At 41.5% G+C, this 26,362-nt stretch overlaps 1 protein-coding gene across 1 annotated transcript in view; it reads left to right on the forward strand.

Annotated features, from left to right (window-relative positions):
- Positions 1-26,362, forward strand: part of LOC121272136 (fibrillin-1-like) — a 639,088-nt gene that overhangs the window by 460,104 nt on the left and 152,622 nt on the right. Inside the window, exons 27-31 of the mRNA XM_041178628.1 lie at positions 2,219-2,344; positions 2,808-2,933; positions 11,845-11,967; positions 21,419-21,544; positions 21,764-21,889. Coding sequence (XP_041034562.1) covers positions 2,219-2,344; positions 2,808-2,933; positions 11,845-11,967; positions 21,419-21,544; positions 21,764-21,889 — 627 coding nt within the window. The remainder of the gene's footprint in view (positions 1-2,218; positions 2,345-2,807; positions 2,934-11,844; positions 11,968-21,418; positions 21,545-21,763; positions 21,890-26,362) is intronic.

Raw genomic sequence — 26,362 nt, forward strand, 5'->3', positions numbered from 1 at the left:
TTCATGCTGGCTGGCCGTTAATTGGCCAGCCAGCGTGAAATCGGAGCTGGTCACGGTCGCCTGCTGACCTGAAAATTCTACCATAAAGACAGACTAGGAAAGCTTCTATAGGTATGTAAAAAGGAAAAGACTAGCAAAAACAAATGTGGGTCCGTAGCAAGCGGAGTCAGGAGAATTTATAATGGGGAATAAGGAAATGGCAGAGAAACTAAACTTCTTTGGGCAGAATTTTCTGGTTGGCATGCGGAGGCGGGTCCAACACGCCAACACATAAAATGACGTGCTATGATGTCGGGCGTGCATCCCGATGTCATCATGATATTTTGTTCGGCGGGCACACACCAGAGTCAACTGCATGTCCGCCGAAATGTAAACAGCCTATTAAGCCATTAAGAAATCAATTGAGCCACATGAGAATGCTGTCCGTCCAACTTAAAGGTTGGCGGGCAGGCGGAAAGCCAAGTGGCCTTTGCGTTTTTCAGGAAAGTTCATCCACGAGCGGGATGAGGTTTCCTGAAGCTTTTATTAAAAAAAAAAAATTTTTCATAAATATAAAAACATGTCCCCACTCATGTGACACAGTCACATGAGGGGACATGTTTAAATAAATTTTAAAATCAATTTTTAAGTTATTTTAATAGCCATTCAATTTCCCTGAGGCACAGAGCTGCATCGGAGATTGCTATGCTCTTTTGCACACGCGCAAAAGAGTGCTGGCCCCAACTCTCCCTCCTCCCCCCACCCACATAGCTAATGCTGAGCACTACCAGCCGTGTATTACACTGAGTGGGCCTTAATTAGCCCACCCATGTAAAATGGCGATACGGAGCCCATCGCGCATGGTGATCAGCTCCGCACCTGCTCCCCCCCGGCCCACGCACAAAGGAAAATACTAAAAACCTCCCAGATATAATGGAGAATCAAAGGACTAGTGTAAACGAGGAACTGAAAGTTATCAATTTTAGTTAAAAAAAAAAGCACTAGAAAAATTAATGGGACTCCAAAAAAAGACGCATCTCCTGGACCTGATGTTGAAAGAGGTGGCTACAGAAGTAGTAGATGCATTGGTGATCATCTTTCAAAATTCGACATACTCTTGAATGGTTCCTGCAGATTGGAAGGTGGCAAATATAATCCCGCTATTTAAGAAAGGAGGAAGAGAGCTCACCTGGAGTATTGTGTGTAGTTTTGGTCTCCATACCTAAGGAAAGATATACTTGCAATAGAGGGAGTGCAGTGAAGGTCTGCTGAATTAATTCCTGGGATGGAGGGATTGTCCTGTGAGGAACAATCAAATAGACTGGGCTTTTATTCCATGAAGTTAAGAAGAATGAGAAGTAATCTAATTCAAACATATAAAATTTTTACAGGGCTCAACAGGGATAGATTCAGGAAGGATGTTTCCCCTGGCTGGGATATCTAGAACCAGGGGACACAGTCTCAGAATAAGTACATTTGGGACTGAGATGTGGAGGAATTTCTTCACCCAGAGGGTGGTGAATCTTTGGAACTCTCTGCCCCAGATAGTTGTGGAGGCCCGAGCATTAAGTATGTTTAAGACTGAGATCGATAGGTTTCTACATATTAAAAACATCAAGGGATACAGGGATAGTGCAGGAAAATGGTGTTGAAGTAGATCAGCCATGACCTCATTGAATGGTGGAGCGGACTCGAAGGGCTGAATGGCCTACTCCTGCTTCTGTTTTTTATGTTCTTATTCAGTGATGGTAATGCTTTTGACTGTCAAGGGGGGGTGATTAGATTCTGTCTTGTTGGAGATGGTCATTGCCTGGCAGTTATATAGCACATGATGGCTTCTGTTGCCTCAATTGTCAAATAACCCCATTGCTCCCCTAAAAACATTGAGCTGTTGGTGTCATGTGGTAGTGCGAGTTGACGTCTAGAGTAACCTTGGAAATGTGTCAAAGTTGGGGCACTTATCATGGTAATCACTTTAAAAGAAAAGTTCATGTCACAGAGGATTTTTTTCTGATCATTTGGGTAATAGCATGTAAGTACATTAAAGAAAAATGTATTTACAATGGTGTACATATAAAGCAATTTTTTTCCAAGAAAAACACACTGGAGATTAAAGCTGGATCTTAAACATAATATGCTTCAAATGTATGCACATATAGGGATGTAGTTATGCTATCCTTTCTTTACAGTGCTGATATGGTGTCACGTTGTAAACCTCAAAAATCTTCTATAATTTCAGACATTAATGAATGTGAACGAAATCCTCTTCTGTGTCGTGGTGGTACCTGTGAGAATACAGATGGAAGCTTCCAGTGTGCCTGTCCTCATGGCCACGAAGTGTCTGTAGATGGAACGTCATGTATAGGTAAGCAGCAATGAGTGATTTAGGAAGAGAACCTTAATCCAAGTTGTGCTATTGAAAGATAATTTCAGCTCATTAAAGCAGCCCAGTTTTGCATATTTGGAAATAGAAAGGCTGACTAATTTCACAAATTTCAAAGGAAACAAAGGTACCTGCTTGTTGTTTTAATGGTTTTGTTTGGTGAAAAGAGAGTCAGTGATTTCATGATAAAGCATTTGGCAAAGTTTGTGTTTATTCACAATGCAGGAGGATAATTCTTTACATCAGATTGGGTGCAGTTTGTGCGTAACTTGCCCTTGGCAATTTACCTTTTTATTGGAATTAGTAACCCCTTTCATTTCCAAAGGTGAAAAAAATGTATTACATTAATGAATCTAAGTTATCCTTCAGATCAGAATGCATTTTACTTTTAAATTTTTTTTAAAAAACTTATTGTCCAGTTTAAATATTTCAATCACTTTTATAGATATTAATGAATGTGAGTTGAGTGACAACCTTTGTAAAAATGGACGTTGTGTCAACATGATTGGACGATACCAATGTGCCTGTAATACTGGATACCAAGCAACACCTGACAGACAAGGTTGTGTTGGTAAGTACTCTTTCAAATTATTAAATTACTAAATTAACTAAATTACAGGAATTCACTTTCCATGGGGCTGAATTTGCCCCCCGTCGGGGGGGAAGGTTGATGGGTGGGTGCATACAGGCGCACTTCCAGTCGGCACCCCTGATCGGAGGCGCAGTGCCATTTTACATGGGCGGGCCAATTAAGGCCCGCCCAGCTTGACGTCCACAGAGAAGAGTTATGCGCTCCCTATGCGGGCGGAGGGGGGGGGTGGTTTCCCAAAATCGAGAGTGCGCTCTTTCACACATGCGCATGAAAGAGTGTACTCATCTCCCTGAGGCTAGGTACAGCCTCAGGGAGTTCAGCTCTAAATGTGAAAAAGCTCAAAATAGAAAAATAAAATTTCCCTAACATGTCCCCACATGTGACAATGTCACATGAATTGGGACATGTTCATAATTTCCAAAAAAACATTATTAAAATTTTTTAAACCCTACACGAAACCCCATCCCGCCCGTGGATGAGGTTTCATGTTTTTTTCTATTGCACGCCGGGGCTCCTGGCCCGCCCACCAACCTTAAGGTTGGATGGGCAGGTCCACTAATTACTTTAATTGCTCTGTCAATGGCCTCAATTGGCCATTGACTGGTTGGTGGGCACGCAACTGATTTTGCCCCCACTCACCGATGGTAAAATCCAGCCCATGGAGTTCAGTCCCTTGAAGCAGCAGTGTGCAGTGCTGCTAATTGGTGGGACAGTGATTTGTACCCTTTGTTCCCACAAAATTAAAGACCACATTTGTGTGGAGTGCTTAGCACAAGTTAGGCACCCCTTCCATCTATCAGAAAAAAAGCAAAATTAGATGGAAATTCTTCACAGATGTGAGCACATCCTGGCAGCTAGCCAGTATCAGTATTGTCAATACTAAGTTTCCAGCTTCATGATGGCATGGGTTGGGGGTGGAGAGGTTCATTGAAGGAAGAAAACAATAACTTGCATGAATGTAATACTTTTACATTACAAACATCCCAAGGCATTAAGAACCTTATTTTTTTTTTAAATTGACACTGAGCCGTAGAATGAGATATCAGGACAGATAATCAAAAGCTTAATCAAAGAGGTAGGTTTTAAGGAGCATCTTAAATTAAAAGAGAGAGATTTAGAGAGGGAATTTCAGAGCATAGGGCCAAGACCACTGAAAGCACAGCTGCCAATCATCGAGCAATTAATATCAAAGATGCACAAGATGCCAGAATTGAAGGAGCACACAAAGTTTGAAACCTTATAGGGCTAGAGAAAATTACAGAAATGTGGAGGATTGTGGCCATAGAAGAATTGGTAAACAGTGATGAGGAGTTTAAAATTGAGGCTTGTCAGGCCAGGAGGCAGTGTCGGCCTGAAATCACAGGAATAATGGATGAATGAGACTTGGTGCAAGTTAGAGGCAACAAAGTTTTATATGAGCACAAGTTTATGTTGGGGATAAGATGGGAAGACAGTGAAAAGATCATTGGAGTAGCAATGTCTAGAGTTCATAAGATCATAAGAAATATGAGCAGGAGCGGGCCATTTGACCCATTGAGCCTGCTATATCATTTGATAAGCTCATGGCTGATCTGATTGTAGCCTTAACTCCACTTTCCTGCCTGTCCCCATGACCCTTGTCTCCATTGTCAATCAAAAATCTGTCTAACTCAGCCTTGAATATATTCAGTGACCCAGCTTTCACTGCTTTCTGTGGATGAGAATTTCAAAGACTAATGACCCTCTTGAGAGAAAATTCTCCTCATCTCTGTCTTAATTGGGAAACCCCTTATTTTGCCTCCTAGTTCTAAATTCCCCCACGAGAAGAAACATTCTTTCAACATCTGTCAAGCTTGCCCAGAATCTTAGATGTTTCACTAAGGTCACCTCTCATTCTTCTAAACTCCAATGAATACAGACACAACTTTCTTCACTTTTTCTCAAAGACAACCCCTTCATCTCAGGAATAAACCAAGTGAATCTTCTCTGATACATTTCCAAGTCAGGATGGTGAGTGGCATGGAGGGGAACTTCCAGGTGGCGGTGTCCCCATGTATCTGCTGCCCTTATCTTTATAGATGGTAGTGGTCGTTAGTTTGGAAGGTGCTGCCTAAGGAGCTTTGGTGAGAAGGTGCATCTGGTAGATGGTGCACACTGCTGCCACTGTTCACCAGTGGTGGATGGAATGAATATTTGTGGAAGTGTGCCAATCAAGTGGGCTGCTTTGTCCTGGATGGTGTCAAGCTTCTTAAGTGTTGTTGGAGCTCCACTCATCCAGGCAAACAGAGAGTATTTCATCACACTCCTGATTTGTGCCTTGTAGATGGTGGGCAGGCTTTGGGGAGGCAGGAGGTGAGTTACTCACCACAGAATTCCCAAACTTTAACCTTGGAAATATATCATTGTTCCTTCACTGTCACTGGGTCAAAATCCTGGAACTCCCTCCCTAACAGCACTGTGAGTGTACCTACACCACAGGGACTGCAACTGTTCAAGAAGGCAGCTCACCACCACCTTCTCAAGGGTAATTAGAGATGGGTAATACTGGCATAGCAAGCTATGCTCACGTGCTGTAAATAAATTTTTAAAAAAGCAGATCCAGTGAACCTATCAGCCTTTTATCTCATTAGTTTTCCTAGTACTTTTTTCTCATGATTGTGATTGTTTCAAGTTCTTGCCTCCTTTTTGCGCCCTACTTTTCTCCTATTCTTTCTGTGTCTTCCATTGTGTATACTAATAAAATACTTGTTCAAAGTTTGTGCCATTTTCTTGTTTCCTCTTATTAATTTCCCAGCCTTACTTTCTAAGGGACCAATGGTTTCTTTAGCTACTCTCTTTTTATATACTTATAGAACTTGTTACTGTTTTTATATTTATTGCTAGTTTTCTCTCGTCGTCCAATTTCTTCCTCTTTTTTTAAATCATCCTTTCTGGTTTCTGAAACTTTCCCAATCTTCTGGCCTACCACTCATCTTTACAACATTGTACATCTTCACTTTTATTTGATACCATCTGTTACAATCCAGCTAGGGACCAGCATCGCTTTGTTTAATGTAGACAAGGTTTGAAATCCAAGTTATGCACCAGGAGAATAAAGCCACAAGATTCCATGGTTTTTAAAAAAAAAAACAAAATAAACCTTAGTATACAAAGTCAGAAAAGTAAAACAATCTACAATATCTATCTTATACTCTAACATTCAGAATTAACATGAGATAAATATGAATTAACAGACAAACTATGCTCAAACACACCACACTGCACATTAAATGGCAGATGTGACCAAACTCAGCAACCCACCCAGGCATCAGTGACCAGCCTGAGTCACAAAATCTCATTAAACTTCTGTTTCCCTCACAAGGGATTTCAACTCCTCACTTTCAAAGATCTGGCCTCTAAATTCTCTCAAAAGCTGCCTCCGACCTGGACTGCCCCAAAGACTGATGGTTCAATCTCCTCCTGAGACTGTGTTCCAAGGGAATCACAAAGCTGCACTCTCGCCTCTAATTACTGGCACACTTCCAACTCTTGCAGATCGCTGGCTTCACTAACCTGGCACAGCCCCTGGCTTTCTCTGAACTCCAGTCTCCTGGCTGCACAGAGATATAAATGTCTCCCAGGGCTTATCCTGAGCCCTAACTGCCTCCAGCATGGAACCAGACACCTTCTCGGCTCCCCAGGACTTCTCTGAACCCCAACTGCCTGGAGCCTGCTTACAGCAGCACATTTTCAGTATCCTCTTCCCCTGCTGTAGAACAGTCAGATAAATTAAAACCAGAGAACCTTCTTAAGCTCCACCTATCTCCATGAACTCGTAACCTTTCAGGCTTCACTAAATGCTTTTAAACTAACTTAGCCCCAGTGCCCAAAACAAAACATCTCTCTAGACTGCATTCAAGCAGTATAGGCACCACGCCTCCAGTTCTCCAGCTGAGTAAGCCCATTTGCAGTTTTATGGCTCTTGTTTTCCTAGCTGTTAACCCCTTCAGTCAACATGCCCCCAACCTTTTAAGTGTAATAGACTCCAAGCTGCTTTATTCAATTATCTACAGGTAAATATTAACCTTCCCAGAGCTAAGCATTACCTCTAAAATATTAGCATGAACCATGAACTATATTTTTTCATACATCCTTAATTTTCTTAGTTAGCCATGGATGGTCCACCCTTCTCCTAGAGTCTCTCCTTCTCAATGGAATACATCATTGTTGAGAGTTATGAAATACCTCATTAAATGTCGGCAACTGCTTCTCTTCCATCTTACCTTTAAATCTATTTTCCATTCCACTTTAGCCAACTCTCTCTTCATACCCTTACAATTATCTTTATTTAAGTTTAAGGCACTAGTGTCAGACTCAAATTCCTCACCTCAAATGGAATGTGAAATTCATAATGCTTTGATCATTCTTACCATTCTTACCTTTACTATGAGGTCATTAATTAATCCTGTCTCATTACACATTACCAGGTCTAAAATAGTATGGATCAAAATTTCAACAGCAGATAAGCTGAGGCAGGGTTGAAGTTTATCAGTGTTACGGAGTGGAAGTAAGCAATCCTTAGAGCGATTACGCGTTTGGAAGCTCATCTCTGAGTCCAACACAACACCATTGCTACAAACGGCCTGGCTCAACTACAAACAGTTGCCATGGAGAGGAATAGAAATGATGGTCAGGGAAAGGGAGGCTGTGGCAGACCCAAAGACATGGGTTCAGTCTTCCCAATAATTAGTTAGAAAAATTTCTGCTCATCCAATGCTGGATACCAGACAAACAATGTTACAAACTAAAGATGGAGGCAGGATCAAGAGAGGTTAAGAGAGCTGAGTGATATCAGTGTATGTGTGGAATTTGATATTTTCCGATGATGTCATTAAAGTGTAGCACATAGATGAAAAGTAGAAGGGGCCAGGGATGAATCTTTGGGGGACTCCCGGACTAACATGGGGGAGTGGGAAGAGAACCCATTACAGGTGATTTTCTAGCTATGATTCAATGGATAAGAATTGAAGCAGGCAAAGGCAGTTCCATCCAGCTTGACGACAGAGTCTAGGCATTGGAGAAGGAGAAGGATGGCACGATCAGTTGTGTTGAAGACTGCAGGTAGGTTAAGAAGAATAATTTGTAATGGGTTACCATGGTCATAGTTATAGAATGTCATTTCTAACTTTGATATGGGCTATTTCAATTTTATGGCTTGGACAAAAGGCAAACCTAAAAAAGCAGTAATAAGAAGTTTATAATGTGAGATTTTATTTGAAAGGGTTTCTATTTTAGGTAAGAAAGCATCAACATGGTTGCAGCTATAGCTCGCCGTAAAGCACTGAAGTGCCTGAGCAGTGCTCCAGGCATAAAGTTCTGTTGGAATGAGAGCTGAAGCACAGGCCTTGTTAAAATGTGACATTTTCCTTGCCAGGCCCCATTTCAAGCCCTCCTTTGCCAGAAAAATAACATAAATGCTCACAGGCAGCCAAAAGTCCTTCAGTAGTTGCTGGTAACTAAAATTTGAGCCTTGTGCTGAGAGTGCTAGAAAAACACATTTGAATGAGCTGACCTTGCATTGTCAGATGGGAGAAGTTAGTTTATGTGCAAGTGCATACAGCACCTGAATTGCACCAATTCCATTGCATGGGGAATGCCGTTATTGGTTTTTGAGATCCCATATAGCATCATGGATTATGTTAGTAAGCAATAGTTGAGGGAAAACTAATTTGGTGACTGAGATCATCCATTTCATTGAGAAATAATACAAGTAGTGTGCATTTAATAATAGTTTTATAATTATTTTAATCATAGTTAGCTGGATGTGGATATCTGGCAATAAGCGCTCCACAGTCTGTTGATGGATTATACATATAGTGGATTTTGATACAGATTTGCAGCAAATTTTCAGTTGATTCAGTCTCGTGAGAACCACAGTTTCATGGCTTTCCAGCTTTACAATATGATGAGCAAGGTCACTCTCGGGGTGTTTGAAAGCAGGATGAATTTCAGCAGTGAAGACTTTGCTGCCCCACACGTTGCTACTTAAATATTCTTCTTGCTGGATCACTGCTGGCCACTCCTTGCCTGTTTATAGCATGCAAATGCCAGTGGGGAAATGAAGGAGAACAGAGCCCAGATACCCATTCCCTTCTTATCTGGTCTTTTTCCACCACTCTCTGGAACCACCAGATGAATCAAATTAGTAAGCCTTGGGGTAGGAATGGTATAGCCCATATGTGTCAAGTGAAAGAATAGGACCAGTAGATGCCAGCTGAGAGATAGCGACACCTGAAGCGTTATTTAGGAGAGCAAGTAGGCGATTGGTTGGTTTTTTTATAGTTTAACTCGGACCTGGGAGAAATAAGTATTGTATTAAATTTATAGTTTAATGGGTAAAACTACTTAATTAAACTACAGTTAATAGTTGAGTGATAATTCAAAACTTGAAACCCTAATTAGTTAAAATATAATAGAGATGGCAGGGCAGGTGCTATGCTGTAGCATGTGGGAACTGGTGGGCAATAGTGTGATCCACATCAACCACATCTGCAGCTCAAGGAACTTAGGCTCAGAGCAGGTGGCTACAAGAGCTACTTGTGACTACAAGAGCAGGTCAGAGGCTATGAATCATGCAACGAGTAACTCACCTCCTGACTCCCCAAAACCTGTCCATCATCTACAAGGCACAAGTCAGGAATGTGATGGAATACTCCCCACTCTTGTCTCTTAGTCTCTTAGACCTGATGACTTGCATTCTAGGGTTTTTTAAAAAGTGGCTGCAGAGATAGTGGATGCATTAGTTGTAATCTTACAAAATTCCTTAGGTTTGGAAAAAGTTCCAAGAGGTTGTAAAACCACAAATGAGACAGAAATCAGAAAATTATAGGCCCATTAGCCTAACACCTGCCATTGGGAAAATGCTGGAATCTATTATTAAGGAAATATTAACAGGATACTTAGAAAACCATAATATAAACAAGCAGAGTTAACATGGTTTTATAACAGGGAAATTGTGTTTGACAAATTTATTAGTTTTTTGAGGATGTAACAAGCAGAATGGATAAAGGGAAACCAGTAGATGTAGCATGTTTGGAGTTCCAAATGGCATTCGATAAGATATCACATAAATATTAGTGCACAAAATAAGAGCTTATAGTGTTGGGCGTAATATTTTAGCATAGATAGAGGATTGGCTAACTAGCAGAAAACAGATCAGGATAAATGAGTCATCTTCTGGTTGGCAAACTGTAACTAGTGGGGTGCTACAGGGATCCTCAACTATTTGCAATCTATATTAATGCCTTAGATGAAGGGACAGATTTCTTGTTGCCATACTTGCTAACAATACTAAGATAGGTGGGAGAGCAAGTTGTGAGGAGGATACAAAATGTGGAATCTGGTGCCTTCCTCCAAGGTAAGCTTGGTAGCAGGGGTCATTTAATCAGGCGTGAGTGTAGCAGGTTAGGACCCTGTCACCCTCCTGCTTCCACTCCAATTTAGTCCATGGCAGTAAGACGCTGGGCAGCCATTAATGTCATTTAAGGGCTTCATCCCATCTGTTGCTGGTATTGACCCAGAAGCAGGGTAGGGGGCTCAGCATGTGGTGGGCCCGACTAGCAAGTAGTGGAATTATTTGCAGGCTCCCAGGGTGTATCCCACTTTCAAAGGTACTCTATGTCTGATAGGGGACCCAGAATTGGAAGAGGGGACCCAGAATTGGAAGAGGGGGAGTGTGGGTTCTCACTGAGACCCAAACCCCTGCCCTTGCTGCCAGCTCACGGCCTCCTCCTGCCATCACTCCCTTCTAGCCTGGGTCCTGCTATGATCCTTGACTTTGGGTGGGTGGGTGTTACAATGGCAATTTTTCTCCTTCCTTGCTGAAAGTGTTGACTACTTGCTGCCATTCAAAAGAGCTGCCAGCCTCTGATTGGCTAGCAGCTCTCACCATACAGGACTTCCACCCCCAGGGGCATCCTCCTCTCTGAAGGCCTTTGATCTTTGGAATTCTTTGCTCCAGAGAGCAGTGGAAGCTGGGTCATTGAATATATTCATCCAAAATAGTCAGATTTTTGATCTACGAGGAAGTCGAGGGTTAAAGGGGACAGGCAGGAAAATGGAGTTGAGGCCACATCAGATCTTATTGAATGATGGTGCAGGCTCAAGTGACTGAATGCCCAAATCTTGCTCCTTTTTCTTACACCCTTAATGTCCTTCTTAATTCCAAATCTTCACATGCTGTCATAAAATTTGCAATATGCCACTACCTTGAATTTATCGGAGCTGATGGTAGGCTCCCACATACTGATAGTGAATCTACTACGAAGCGAATAAATCCCTGGCACTTAATCTGGGGATGTATAGTCACAGGATCAATGTGGTTGGTGAAAGTCCTGCCTAGTCAATGTCAGAGCAAATTCTGGAAAATCAATGTATAGACACCAAAAAAGGTCATGTAAAAGGCAAACACTACAACCATCAAATTAATAATTTTGTTTTTTTTCCCCACTGGGGGCAAGGTGAAAAATGCATATCAACCTCATACTCAAAATCTAATTGACTATAAAAAAGGAACAAAGGGTTGTATAAGTTTACTTCACTACCCTGGAGTACTTGCTAATTTTTTTAAATTTTATTTTTGTTGCTTCATTCATCAAAACATATGAACAAATGAATGGGTACACCAGGACCCTGCCTTGTAGCAATTAAAGCTGGCAGAAATAGCGTTTGGGGGTTCTTGACATTAAACATGCTGTTTCTGGATTGCAAAGTCATTGCTTTCAAGTCTTTGTCAGTGGTGCTAACAGATCTTATGCTACAAGCTTTAACTTATTATTTTACTCACCTCACCTGCCATTAATTCAGATTTGAAACTGTCATCATTATCTGTTCTAAACTGTAAAACTCATAGACCAGTTGCTTTTTATTACAGACATTGATGAATGCACAATTGTGAATGGAGGATGTGAGACTTACTGCACAAATTCTGAAGGTAGTTACGAATGCAGCTGTCGTAGTGGCTATGCTCTGCTCCCAGACCAGCGATCTTGTACAGGTAAAACATAATTGTTCAGATATCACTTAGGTATAAATACAGACTTTTAAGTAGTTTTAGGAATAACTTGCTTTCCAAATATATTGATCTATTCAGAATATTTGCTTTTTCACATTGAAATATTATTGAAGGATATTATAATTGATTCTTTGGTATGCTTTTTAACTGTATGAAAAATGTTGAAATTGGAAATTATCTTGCTAATATCTAAATGTTCTGCTGTGCCCCAGTAAAGTCAATTATAGTAAGAAATGTAATATAACCAATTGGACTGAGCTTAAAAGAAAAATATATTCTGCTGAATGTCTCCCAATTATTGAGATGTCTCTCAATCATTCTTTGCTAATTATAACCCTTCCTTTAAAACAAATGGCTAGAGTCTGACATTTTGATATGGTGTCATGAGTATAGGTGAGGCCTACTGCATTCATTCCCTTTCTTAGATTCTCAGTTTTATAATGTTGTATCAGGGTCATTCCATACGAACTGTGTTCAGATAAAAATGTAACATCTAACTATAAAATGTTAATAAGGAGTTCATTGAAATATAAATTAATTTAAAATATAAATACCTCCCATTTTTATTTTCCTGGCAGTATTTTTACTCCCTTCCTGAAGATGTTGACTACTTGCTGAAAAATGTGCACCCTTTGACACCTCACTTGATCTTTGTGTGTGACTATCACAGGGGCATCATAGCCAAACTCAACCCTATCCTTACCTAATATCTGCATGTGCAATTCCAGCAGGGGCCATTGGGAGATAGAATATTGGCCAATTTTCAGTTTCCCAGTTCATGGATGCTGCAGCCAATTGTAATACCCCCTTACCACCATCCCAATTGAGATCAGATCTATGGGTGCAGCTAATTCACAGCAAGCTCCATAGCCTTACATAGCACAACTGATCCTTTAGAAAGTCTGGTACCTCATTTTCTAACAGTTAGTGATTGTAAATCAATTTAGCAGAATATGTTGTACTAAGAATAAATGTGGCTTTCTTCAAATATCAGCTACTGACCTGACTAACACTGCTGTTCAACATTAATGGTATTGTAATGCCAAGAAAAGCAGTTATTGTACTTTGAAAAGCAGGGGAAGAACCATGATTGTAGCATGCAGTGCCAGTAGCTCTTACTCCAGATACAATCAATAATAAAGAGTGACAGCTCTGTTGGAGAAAAATGTTCCCAATGCCTATCAAGACAATTGGGAAGCTGGAGCTGAGTTATGGCCACCAGCATATCACAGAAATGTTGGGCCGTAACTTATAAACCCCAGGACAGTGTATCTGGGGGCTATCCCAGAGATGCACTCAGAACTCCCCCTGCCCCCTGGAGGATTGCATGGAAATTGCCCAGGAATTTCAAACTCCTTCAGGCAATTGCTCTGCACTAGGAATCATTCAAAAATGCCATTTAAATCACAAACTTCAGATGGTTCCGACAGTCATACAGCAATAATTACCCAGAAAAACTTAACAGAATTAAAACCACATCTAGCCTCTGGGTAACTATTGTACTGACCCCCCCGCCAACAAATGGGCTTCCCCCAGTCCCACGACCACCCATGCTAGTGCTGTAAAAAAAGAGGGTGCGGCTTACTTACTTTTGACTGAGCTTCCCTCGACAGTAGGCTTTGGGAACCCAATACATTACACAGATCTCACTCGGCCTGAGTAAGAAGGTAAGGCGACATAGAAGCAACTACATTTTATGGTAAGTAATTATGAGCAGCGTGGCAATCTGACTCGTTTGCCACTCCACCAGAAGTTACGAGCCATTCTGATTTTCCTTCAAAATTTACTGTCTGTAAACAGTAATTCAACAAAAATGTTTCCTTACACTTCAAGCTATGCAGTATATTAAGGCAACAATACATCTGAGTGTTGCACACTTCGGTTAACTCCAATAATTGTATTTAAGGGAAGAATGAGTCTGAAGCTGGTCTTTTACCTCAAGAAGGTTTATTCTTCAGCCAGCTCAACAGAGTAACAGACCCCCAGTCCCACCCTGTGTTACAGCTGTACGCATTTATGGGTGAGCCAATGCCCATCACCTGTTTTAACAATGCAAGTAACTGCCAGTTAGCAAGATGATTGTTATTGGACCTTGACAATATAATTGCTACTACATTGACAACTTCTAGTTATTTTTGAAACACATTGATTGTTACATTAAGTATCTACTCAGCTAAAGCAGGGATGTCAAAACTACAAGCAGTCCCCAGTTACTGAAATAAAAACTAAAAGGCTGGAAATATTCAGCAAGAGCGGCAGCATCTATGGTAAGAAGCAGAATTAATGTTTCAGATTTATGATGATCTTTTATCAGAACTGAAGAAAGATAGAAATGTAATAGGTTTTGAGCAAGTGTAAGAGGGTGAATGTGGGGTGGGAACAAAAGGGATGGCCTGTTATAGGGTGAAGAGCAGGAGAGATTAAATGACAAAAGGTTTCATGATAATGGATAAAGTAGAGACTAAATATGTGTCCAGATGGACTGTGAATGCCTGGACCGCAGCCATCTAAATGTAAAGTGAACAAATGAAGAAAGAAATGAGACAAAATGGAGACAGAGGTTCAAATTGTTAAACTCAATATTGATCTTAGATGGCTGTAGAGAGCCAATTTGAAAGATGAGATGCTGTTCTTCCAACATGGATTGAGCTTCAGTGGAAGGTTGTATCAGACCAATGGATAGAAAGATCAGAGTGGGAGCGAGGTGAAGAATTGAAGTGACAAGCAATAGGAAGGTCAGGGTCATGCTTGTGGACCGAATGGAGGTGTTCTTCAGAACGTTTGTCCCGTCTCCCCAGTGCAGAGGAGACCACATTGTGATTAGCCACAGAACAACTACTAAACCCTGGAGACATTGAAGCTCAAACTACCTATTTCTGTCTATGGATGGAATTTTCTGTTCTGGAGACTTAAGTCCGATGTGAAAGTCGGCGTAATTCCCATTGGACAGTGGGGCGGATGAACACATGCGATCTTCTACTTTTTACCTCACTCATTATGCATCAGTGAGGAGAATCTTGTGGCAGGGTGGGCAAGAACTCATGGGGTTGAAAGTCATTGTGCCATATTTAAAGGGTACCAGACAGACATTCACTCAGTGGAGGCCAGGAGCTCCTCCAGAGTCCTTGTGGCTGCAGCTCATACTAGAGAAACAGATGTGAGCAACCACACCCTGGGGCATACAAGGGTGCCTCCAGCATTGCCTTTCGCTCATCTCTAGATAAGAGCACTGCCTGTAATATACCAATGGTTGGGCCAGTGCTCACCATTGCATTGTCCATGTTCGCCAACATCTTACCTTCTAAAGGCCCACTGCCTCTTACTGGTTAGGCCCTTGCTCAGCCTGGCCCTATGCCCTCCACCTCATTTGGATGAGAGCCATTACCAAGGCAGGGGTGCCTGCAGCATGCATCATCCACATCTCAGTGATGTGTGAACAAATTGAAGTGATACATTTAGTGAACATGTCCTTTACAGGTTTCCCTCCATCCCAAAGCCAGAAAATCAGTGCTAAGCCCTTCAGCTGGCCTCCATCTAGACATGACATTCCCACCCCACCCCTTCCTGGTAAAGAACATCCTGGAGGACCAGAGGTGGGTGTTCCTTCTGTTCATACATGAATGCATATGGATACATGCTCTTTGAACAGGGCGATGAGAGCCATGTGCAAGAAGCTTCACTCTGACACTATTCCACTTGTCTCCACTTCCCTTGAAGCTTTAAAGAGAGACCATTGCCTTGGCAGCATAGAAAGACTAACCGCATGAGCCTTTGTCAACCATGACCATTCACCCTGGAGGATGGAGCTTTGTGTAGTATAAGGGTGTTCACATAGCAAGGTTCAAGGGGGACTGGGGAAACAGTACCACTCACAGTATGCTGTAGAGAGTCACATGAAAGTGGATTGATTACAGTAGTAGTCTAGTAGAAGCTAGCATGGAGTTAGCTCTTAGTTTGGGCTATACTTTGTACATAGGTAAATAGTTATGTGTTAGCAATAAACTCTACTGTTCAACTTTACAAACCTCTGAACCTCTTATTGAGACCTACTAAACATACCGTCACAACATGGTGGCAGCTCATGAGTGAACCTAGAACCGGAGAAGCTGGTAAGGAGCTCGGAGTCTGATAAAACTAAAGGACCAGCATCCTGATCTAACTGAAGTGCACCTGAACTGAAGAGTAGCTGGAGATTGCTTAATAAAAAGTTCCAGTGCAGGCGTGGATGCTGAAGGGCAGAATAAAAATCCACCTTGCAGTAAAAGAACTCGTGGAGGTTCATGGTAAGTCCCCATCGATTGCAGAGCCAAAGGACTTAGGAGGCGTGGGCAAAAAATCAGTTCTAAGGCTGAACTAGCCTTTAAAATGCTTCAGGCTATTAATCAATTTTCAGCAGTCTGTTTCATTAATCACAGTGGCCAACCCAGGTACAGAGACTGCCATACTATGCAACGGCTGAGCTCCATTGTAAGAAAAAGTACTTTTTAAAAACTCAGCCAAAACCAAGAATTGTCTTTTAATCATGCCTAACATACTCCAAAAGTGTTCTGAAGGGCCCAAATCCTTGATCAAAAAATTCACTGCGAGAAATCAATCCCTTTGAAGTGGGGTCCATGATTACTGTGGAAGCTCACCAAAATCTGTTAAGTGCAGGAAGAAGCATTAAGAAAACGTTACTGCAGCACCATCCTTAAAAGAGAAACAAGATTTAAAGCTGTACTCTGCTGAGCTGAAAAACAGGTAGATAGTAAATCAACTCCACCAGATGAATTTGGGTTGATATCAGGCCAAACCAGATGCAAAGTTGGAGAAGAAAATTTTTAAGTGAATGAGTACATCAGGGTTAAGTAGGAAATCAGGCAAAGACCGGATCAATACGTCTTTATACCTGTTTGGAGTATTTGTGGATTAAGTGATTCTAATGTAATGCATTGATGAATCCTCAGCTCGCTTTGATGCGATATCAAAACCCTTTGACAAATAATTTAATCTTCAAGTTGTGGAGCACACAAAGCTTGCAAAGGGGGACAGAACAACCCCAATAAAGCAACAAAAAGGCAAAAGACAATATCCAAGCAAACCACATGACAGTGGCATACCATGTCACCGCAATGAATTGCATGAGCTGAAGAGTTTAATGCAGAAGAAAGAGGAGGCTGAGAACCAGCCAGAAGGCTTAAACATAGATTTTTTGAAAAGATATTACTGAAAACGTTACCCAAACTGCAACAGCAGGTGTAAGTGCTGAGCCACATGACTCTGATTGAAGGGAAAACCGCAGAGCATTCCAAGCTGCAAGCAGGTAATAAAGTCACGAATAGCACAGTTGCAGAACTGAAACAAATTAAGGCTTTGCCGGAGACAGACCTGCCTAACAATGAAACTAAAATGAAAGACAAGGTCAAAGCTCTGCAGCAGGTGGAGAAAGAAAAGGCAGAAATAAAATCAGAAAATATAAATCTAAAGCTGAAGATCAAAGAACAAGAAGAGTAAGCACTGGATGCCTCAAATTTACTGAGAACCATTGGGTTGCTGAAGGATGAAATGGCTGAAATGAAAATCAAGAACATAGAATGTCAAGAAAAGGTTGAACAGGTGCACGAGAAAGTAGAAGTTCTCACGAAGGAGTATGAAGAGTCTCAGAAACAATTAGGAGAAGTAAAGTTACAGACGTGAGCTAGATGGAATTGCTGATAAATCAGAACAGTTGGTTGAATGTGGAATTAACAGCCAAAACTGATTAAATTCCTGAACTTTGATCCAATCTGAAGAATGTGAAAGATGAGATGTGCGTCATGAAAGAGCAAATCCAGACTTTAAAAGCAGAAAAGGAAAATTCTAAGAAACGTTTTGAGGATCTAATGAGTGAACTAAATGAAACTACAGAGCAGTCAGTAACCATGGAAGAAAGATTCCGATAGGAGTTGAATGCCCAGGTGCAGTTGTTAAGTTTGTGTAAGGATTCCGCAAATAACTCTGGAACAAAGACAACTGAATTCATCCAGAGTCGTTGCTGAGCTGGATGAAAAGATTAATAACCTTTAAAACAAATTATAAACAACTATTTTCGTGAAATTACAAAACAAGTGGCAGTGGAGGTTCCATTTATGAAACGTCAACTTCTAAGAAGAACATGGCGGACCCCACAAGAAAATCCAACCTGATTCCACTCTATGAATGAATGGAGTGAACATTCCCTTTGGAAGGATTGGAACAAACCTACGGAGTCTAAACAAATAGGATGGATTGTCAATAAGGAGAAATTCACCTCCAAGGAGCGCAAAAAGCGAATCAGATGGAGACAATCAAGTGCCTGAAACAGCAGAGTACCACAATTTCAACTCCAAACCAAAAAAGCTTTCCCAAAGCAATGAGCCTAGCATGCCTCCAGATGTGACCAGAATGAGATCTGGAAGAATTGTCAAGTCTCCGCACTACCTGAATTTAAAAAGCCAGAGACTTGAGAGAGGGGAGAAGGGGTAGCACATGAAGGAAGATTATATTATAAATATGTTTGGGTAAAGACTAGGAGGGAGGTGTAGTATAATGGTGTTTGGTATGGCAAGGCTTAATGTGGGATTGGAGAAACAGTACCACCCACAATATGATATAGAGAGTCATATGATAGTGGACTGAGTACAATAGCAGTCTAGCAAAAACCAGCATGGAGTTAGCTCCTAGTTTGGGTTGTACTTTGTACATAAGTAATTAATTGTGTTACCAATAAACACCCCTATTCAACCTTACAAGCCTCTGAACCTCTTAGTGAGTTCTACTGAACAAATCCTCACAATAGTTTGGAGTTGTGAGTTGGCTGCCCTCCACCAGTCATGCCCCTTGGAGACTTCCACCTCCCTCCCTCCCTTCATCCCTGCCTTTGATTGCAGCTGATGGCAAATGGCACAAAAATGGCAGCTCCAGACCTTACTAGAATCTCAATGTTATGAGACCCATGTGTTGGGAACAAACCTGCTGCAATACAGGCTTCACCACAGAGAGGAGAGCACAGCTGAGCATGGTTGACATCCAGTTGCCTTAATTATTAGGGTGTTACTTTAGTCAGCTAGTTGTGCTGACCTTGAACTTCATCCACCCGAAAAGATCCTCCTCCCAGCTTGAGGGATCTCGCTGACTGACGAACTGCGTGGTCAACTTCAGATTTGATTTTTTTTAAGTGCGCTTTACCTTTCAAGCTCGCTCCACATCCTCTGCAAAGAGGTATCTAAACTAAAGAGAAAACACCAATCCTCTCCGCTCTGTCATCTTGAACCCCTCCCTGGTAACCTGGACCTGATCATAATTAGCCTCGACATGCCTTCCCTCCCCTCAGAGCTGACACCCGCTATTGAGTGATCCCTGTGCTCTCTGCTCTCTCCCGTTATCTGAGCCACCTGTCTTGCCCTCCTCTGTGACCCACCCCCACGATGAGACCTTCACCTCCAGACTTTCACCCTGTACCTGCCACCCGACTGCATCCCACTCTGCCCTCTGACTGTGATTGTTTCCTCCTGTCACAAGAATCCTGAGTGCACCCACCACTGACCACACCCTCTAAGACACATTCCTCCCTCGGGCATCGCCCCCAAACACACACCATTCCCAGATCCTCACCTGGATAGTCTCTCCTCACTCCCTCTTCCCCAGACACTCTGCCATCCCCCTTTCCCCATTTCCCAGGCATTCCTCACCCTTCCCTACACACTCTCTCCCCTGTAATTCCCCAGACACTCTCCCCACCTTCCCACCCTGCCCCGGACACACTCCCCCACCCTTTCAGTAGGCCTGCCTTCCCGATCCAGCCTGCACTCCACCCTTCCATCCTGCCTTGGCACAGGCTCTCAAGTGAATTTATGCGAGGTCCCTAGGAAGGAGAAAGCAACATCTACTGACCTCAAAGTTGTGAAGAGGTGAAGCTCGTCAGGTGCGTGCTACTTAAATGTAGTCATAAAACTGAACGTTCGAAATTCTCATTGGTGAGGAACTTAATTTGGAGGGGGCACTTAATTCCAGTGAGGTGGCCTTTTAATTAGCTTGCACGAGATACTAATGAATGCCAATAAGATTCCTGACATTGTTCGTTTGGAAACTTGACCCACCTTTAACCCACCTTGAAAATCGGGAGAATAAAACTTGCAGTTTATCCCGCCATTGGGAAACATATTTTTTGCCTCCTGCCAAATTAAGTGTCCCAGCTTACCACGATTCCCGCCACTGGCAGGGGTGGAAAATTCCACCCTACATTTCTATTTCTATTTTAAGTTTAGTTGACCTAGAGTTTTGGAAAGAGCTGTTCTTATTGCTGTGCCCCAATCATCTATATATACTAAATGAGAATGTCATTTATATGCTGGCTTCTTACACCTGAGAATTGTCTCAAACCCCTTCATATTTTTAGTGATGTTGGCATAAGGAGAAATGATGATGCGCTTGAATAGTTCCATGGGTTCTTTAAGTTTTTCCTGAACAGGTGAAAGTAACCTCAATTTCACATCTTACCTGAAACATGACATCTCTAATAGTTTTGCTTTTATTCTTCCATGGGATGTGGGTGTTGCTGGCAAGGCTAACATTTGTTGCCCATCCCTAACTGCTGTTGAACTGAGTGGCTTGCTAGGCTATTTCAAAGGGCAATTAAAGAGTCAACCACATTGCTGTGGGTCAGGAGTCACATGTAGGTCAGACTGGGTAAGAATGGCAGATTTCCTCCCCTAAAGAAAATGAGTGAACCAGAAATAACAGAAAATGCTGGAAAGACTCAGCAGGTCTGACAGCATCTGTGAGAGAGAAACAAGAGTTAATGTTTTGAGTCAATATGACTCTTCAAAGAAGTACAAATGTGAAGGATTTTATATAGGGGTGGAGCAAGTGGAACAGAATAGAAGGTGGGAGCTAAGGAGAAATTTGACAAAGATATCATGGACACAGAACGAAGGGAGTGTTAACGGTAGTGTTAAAGACTAAAGAAGGTGCTGTTGGTGGCATAAAGGTAAGATAGCAGAATGTGTTAATAGCAGAAAAAGGGTCAGCGCTTTGTGAAAACAAAACATAAAAACAAGTGACAGATGGTCCTGTTGAGGGGGGGCAGGGAGTTTGGGGGAAAAGGATAATAAATAAATGAGTGAACCAGAGGCTTTTTACGACACTCGATGACAGTTTTGTGGTCACTCTTACTGAGATTAGCTTTCAGTTCCAGATTTTATTAATTGCATTTAAATTCTTCCGGCTGCCATGATAGGATATAAATCTGTATCCCCACGGTATTTAGCCTAGGCCTCTGGATTACTGGTCTCTTGACATTACCACTCTGCCACCATGTCCCCAGTGTGTATTAAGTAATAACTCTGTTAGCATACTTTACAAAATAATATTTTCAGTGTATATTGCTATGTAGATTAAAATTTAATGATCATATAAACTAATCTTTTTCTTCCAGATATTGATGAATGTGAGGACAATCCTGATATTTGTGATGGAGGGCAATGTGCCAATGTACCTGGAGAATATCGATGTCTATGTTATGATGGATTTATGGCTTCTGAGGACATGAGGACTTGTCTAGGTTAGACTTGGTTGTAATTTTCTTACTAATATTCAAGCATTATTGTTCAAGTGTTAAGCTGAGTATATAACATGAGAATATATTAAAAACAATGTCAAGAATTGTGTAATGTTTAGAAGAGCATCACTCGAGCTGTATTGAACCTACTTAAACAATTAGCAGTTGCACAATATACTGGAGCAGTGGATACTGTAACTTAGTTTTAACCTTGATCCACAGATGTCAATGAATGTGAACTTAATCCAAATATATGTCTCAGTGGCTCCTGCGAGAACACTAAAGGATCATTCATTTGTCACTGTGAATTGGGCTACTCTGTTAAGAAAGGAACAACTGGTTGTACAGGTAAACAAATCTTTCACGAGCACAGTATATTCTCCATTTAAATCTGGCATTTAAATGTATAATTGTTACAAGAATTACCCCTTTGTGAACATTCATTTGCACAGTATTTTTTTTTAAATCATTTAAAAAATGGCCTCCATTCTCTAGAATCAGTCAAGTGGAAAATAAATTAGCAAAGCCCACACATCGCCACAGTGGGCTGAATTTTATCGCCTCCCTGCCAGCATATTTGAAGAGGGAATTAAAATAAAACAGGTGTCCTGCCCACTGCTTTCCCATCCACTTCAGGCCTTCTCCTATATTACCGTCAGCCCACCTACCTGCCTTGGGCCTATTGAGGCCCTTTCCGCTTCTACTGCTACAATACGTGCAGCAGGGGAAGGCAGAAGGAAGGTGAATGTCACAGCAGCTTTTACTGCAGAAATAGGGGGAACATCCTTTGTGGTGTCCCCTGAGCTCATAAAATGCATCCCCCAAGATTGTACTCCACTTTTAAGCCTCCCCAACCTCTAAAACATGGCCCCTACCCCTGCTTACCCCACCACATCACTTAGGTCCTAATTCCCCAGACTAACTGAAGTCCAGAATCCATCAGTCGTCTTCTTCAGGGACTGCTTTTAGCCCCAGCAGTGGCCACTACTCAATCTTGGTACTACCTGGACTACAGAGCTGGCAGCCAGATTGGCCAGATAGAGGCAGAAGTTCCACTCTGACTCAATTAATGCTTCCCAAGCGTAATATCCCAGAGGAAGCTGGGTTTCAGGTGAGCAGCCTGACCAGAGACCTTTCTGTCGGTGGGGCAGGGAATAGACCCACCAACCCCAGTCCTCCCCTCCACCCGCCTTCCCCCTACCGCCTCCCCTTAAAATCTACCCCAGTGTTTCAGGTATACCATACCTTGTACATTCTAAACAAATTTTGTTATCAAAGAACAATTGTAATACAATACAGCAAAAATTATATATAAAATATATCAATGCAATGTGTAAATGCTGTCATTTCCTCAGTTATTGTAAGATTAAATCTGAACTTGTAACGAATGTTTCATGATATGATGAAGAAACAAGAGACAGAGCATCTTTCAGGTTGTGTTACAGTTTATGTGACCTATAAAATTCATCAGAGCCTGCTCTCAATTTAATTAAAGATCAGAACATAATGGCAGTCTGTAAACTTTTATGGTGGTCTCTTTCATAGAATTCCTTCCCAGTCAAGTTACATAATTAATAAATAAAGTTTGTTTTGACTTTGATCTTTGGATTTTTAATTCATGATGGAGATAAATTAATTTTCTTGAAATTGATATTAGTATCTGCTTACCTCAAATTAATCTGATAGATTTAAATGATTTTAGTTATTCCAATGTCAATAGTAATCTGTAAAACTTTGAAGAGGGAGTATTTTATGAAATCTGTCACAAATTCACCCATGTTCTATCAGCCAGAAATCCAAAGGCAGTTTTCCAAAGCAAATGGACACTCATGAGGCAATTAGGACTTGTGTTAAGTGTTACTGCTTTCAGGAGTTATCAAAGTACTTTCTGTTGATTTACCCTTGACCTGGCTGCATAATTATTGAAATGTTGGGGTAAATTGGGCTGAATGTTATTTTTCAATCAGGTGGTGTTTGACTCGCGTGGATTCTAATCATCGGTGTTAAGATTTTACAATATAGTGACAAAACTACACCTGTAAATTCTCTGCCCAATACGATTGATGCCACTGGCCTATTGTGTTCAAACCTGTTGTGAGGGATATAATATCTGTGGTACTGCAGAGATGATCAGGAGACTTAGTAAAACTTTATTCTCAATTTTGATTTATGCACACAGGTTAAATGGCCACCTTGATTGATTTGGCAGCTATTTTATAGTGCACTACAACTTACAAAATTCCAACTTCCTTTTTACTTCAATTAAGTAAATTCCATGGATATGTATAAAAATGCAATTTCCGTAAGATCTGCAAGAATATTTTTTAATATCCACATAAGCCAGTGTATGCATAAAATGAGCTGACAAGCAGAATTCCACATTTACTTATGAACGTAAATGAAAAATGTAACTGCTATCATTGTGTAAATATGTAACTACAGGCAATTATTGACCAACTGTTGCAAAAATGTATAAATTACTGCTGCCAATTTCTCTTGCCATAATGTGTATTACTTGGCATGGCTTATTTTGTGAAAGGATTTGCCAGCTTCAACCTGAAATTTCTGTAATTCTGGCAACCACTTCTGCTCCCTATTTGTCATGTTTCTGAATATTTTGATATAGCTTTTTTCTGACAAAAAAGAAATTGAGTTTTCTCTACAGATATACCCTATTTTTACAATGGGCAATCTTGGCCATCTAAACTTAGATTGACTGCATAGAATCAGCATTGTTTGTATCTGGCCTCATATTCTTGATGGATATTATTGTGGTATTGTCACTGGACTGGTATTCCAGAGACCCAGGGTAACGCTCTGGGGACCCTGGTTCGAATCCCACCACAGCAGATGGTGAAATTTGAATTCAATAAAAATCTGGAATTAAAAATCTGATGATGACCACAAAATCATTGTCAATTGTTGTAAAAACCCATCTGGTTCACTAATGTCCTTTAGTGAAGGAAATCTGCCACCCTTACCTGGTCTGGCCTACATCTGACTCCAGACTCACAGCAGTGTGGTTGACTCTTAAATGTCCTCTGAAAAAGGGTAATTAGGGATGGGCATTAAATGCTGCCCTAGCCAGTGATGCCCACATCCCATGAATGAATTTTTAAAAAATTACTTTGGGCAGAATTTTGCCCTTGGTGGGCGGGCGGGCAGCCAACTCCTGCCACCGAAACGGGGCCTGCCGCCATTTTGAGTGGGTAGGCCATTTAAGGCCCACCCAGCGGCCTGGCCAACGGGAAGCACTTTGCGCTTCCTGTGAGGCAGGGGGGGAGGGAATCCCCAACTGTCAAAGTGTGTTCTTTCACGCATGCATGCAAAAGAGCGCACTTCTCCCTGAGACTAAGTGCTTTCTCAGGGAGAAAAGTGACAGGTTAAAAAAAACTCTAAAAATAAAAACATTATTAACATGTCCCCCTCATGTGACAATGTCACATGAGATGGGACATGTTAATAAGAAGCACTGAAGTTTTATTAAAGTTTTTAAACATGAACATGAAACATCATCCCGCCAGTGGATGAGGTTTCATGTTTAACAGAAGCCCGCTGGGGCTCTTGGCCTGCCCACCAGCCTTAAGGTTGGACGAGCAGGGTCTTTAATGATCTTAATTATCCTGTCAATGGCCTCAATTGGCCATTGACAGGTCGGCGGGCGGAGATTGAAGGGCAACTTGATAGAAGTTTACAAAATTATGAGTGGCGTGGACAGAGTAGATAGAAGCTTTTTCTGGAAGAGTCTGGGTGGAAGAATCAATTACTAGGGGACATAGATTTAAGGTGAGAGGAGAAAACTTTAGAGGAGATGTGCGGGGAAGTTCTTTACGCAGAGGGTAGTGAGTGTCTGGAACTCACTACCAGAGGAGGTGGTGGAAGCAGGTACGATAGTAGTGTTTAAGAGGCAGCTTGACAAATACATGAATAGGATGGAAATAGAGGGATACGGACCCTGGAATTGCAAAATGTTTTAGTTTGACAGGCAGTGTGATCGGTGCAGGCTTGGAGGGCCGAAGGGCCTGTTCCTGTGCTGTGCTTTTCTTTGTTGTTCTAGCCAACTGTCTTACAAGTGTTTGTAGATGGAATTAAAATCAGTCACTCTGAAGACTGAGTAAGTCTTTGAGTTAATAGTTGAGATAAGCAGCTGAGGAAGATCCTCAGTTTGATCCTCGATCTGTTAGCTAATCTCAGAGTGACAAAGATGAGGAGGGTCAAAGCCATGGAAGGATTGAAAACAAGGCTGAGAATTTTAACATCGAGATGTTGCTTGACTGGGAATCAATGCAGGTCAATGAGCACAATATTGATTGGTAGACACAAGCAGCAGCATTTTAGATTACCTCAAGTTTATGGAGGGACGAATGTGGGAGGCCAGCCAGGAGATCATTGAACAGTCAAGACTAAAAGTAACAAAGGCATGAATAAGGGTTTCAGTAACAGATGAGTTGAGGCAGGGGTGAAGTCAGGCAAGTTACAGAAGTAGAAATAGGCATTCTTAGCGATGGTATGGATATGTGATCAGAAGCTCATATCTGCATCAAATATGACACCAAAGTTGCTAACAGCCTGGCTCAGCTTTAGTCAGTTGCCAGGGAGAGGGATGGATTTGATGGCTAGAGAAAAGAGTTTATAGTGGGGATCAAATATAATAGTTTTGGTCTTCCCAATATTTAATTGGAGGAAATTTCTGCTTAGTCAGTACTGGAAGTCGGACAAGCAGTCTGAGAATTTAGAGAACACTGGAGAAGTTGAGCATGGTGGTGGGGAGGTAGAGCTGGGATCATCAATGAACTTGTGAAATGTAATACAAAAACAGAA

Source organism: Carcharodon carcharias, chromosome 32 (assembly GCF_017639515.1).
Source record: "Carcharodon carcharias isolate sCarCar2 chromosome 32, sCarCar2.pri, whole genome shotgun sequence".
NCBI classification, from domain to species: domain Eukaryota; kingdom Metazoa; phylum Chordata; class Chondrichthyes; order Lamniformes; family Lamnidae; genus Carcharodon; species Carcharodon carcharias.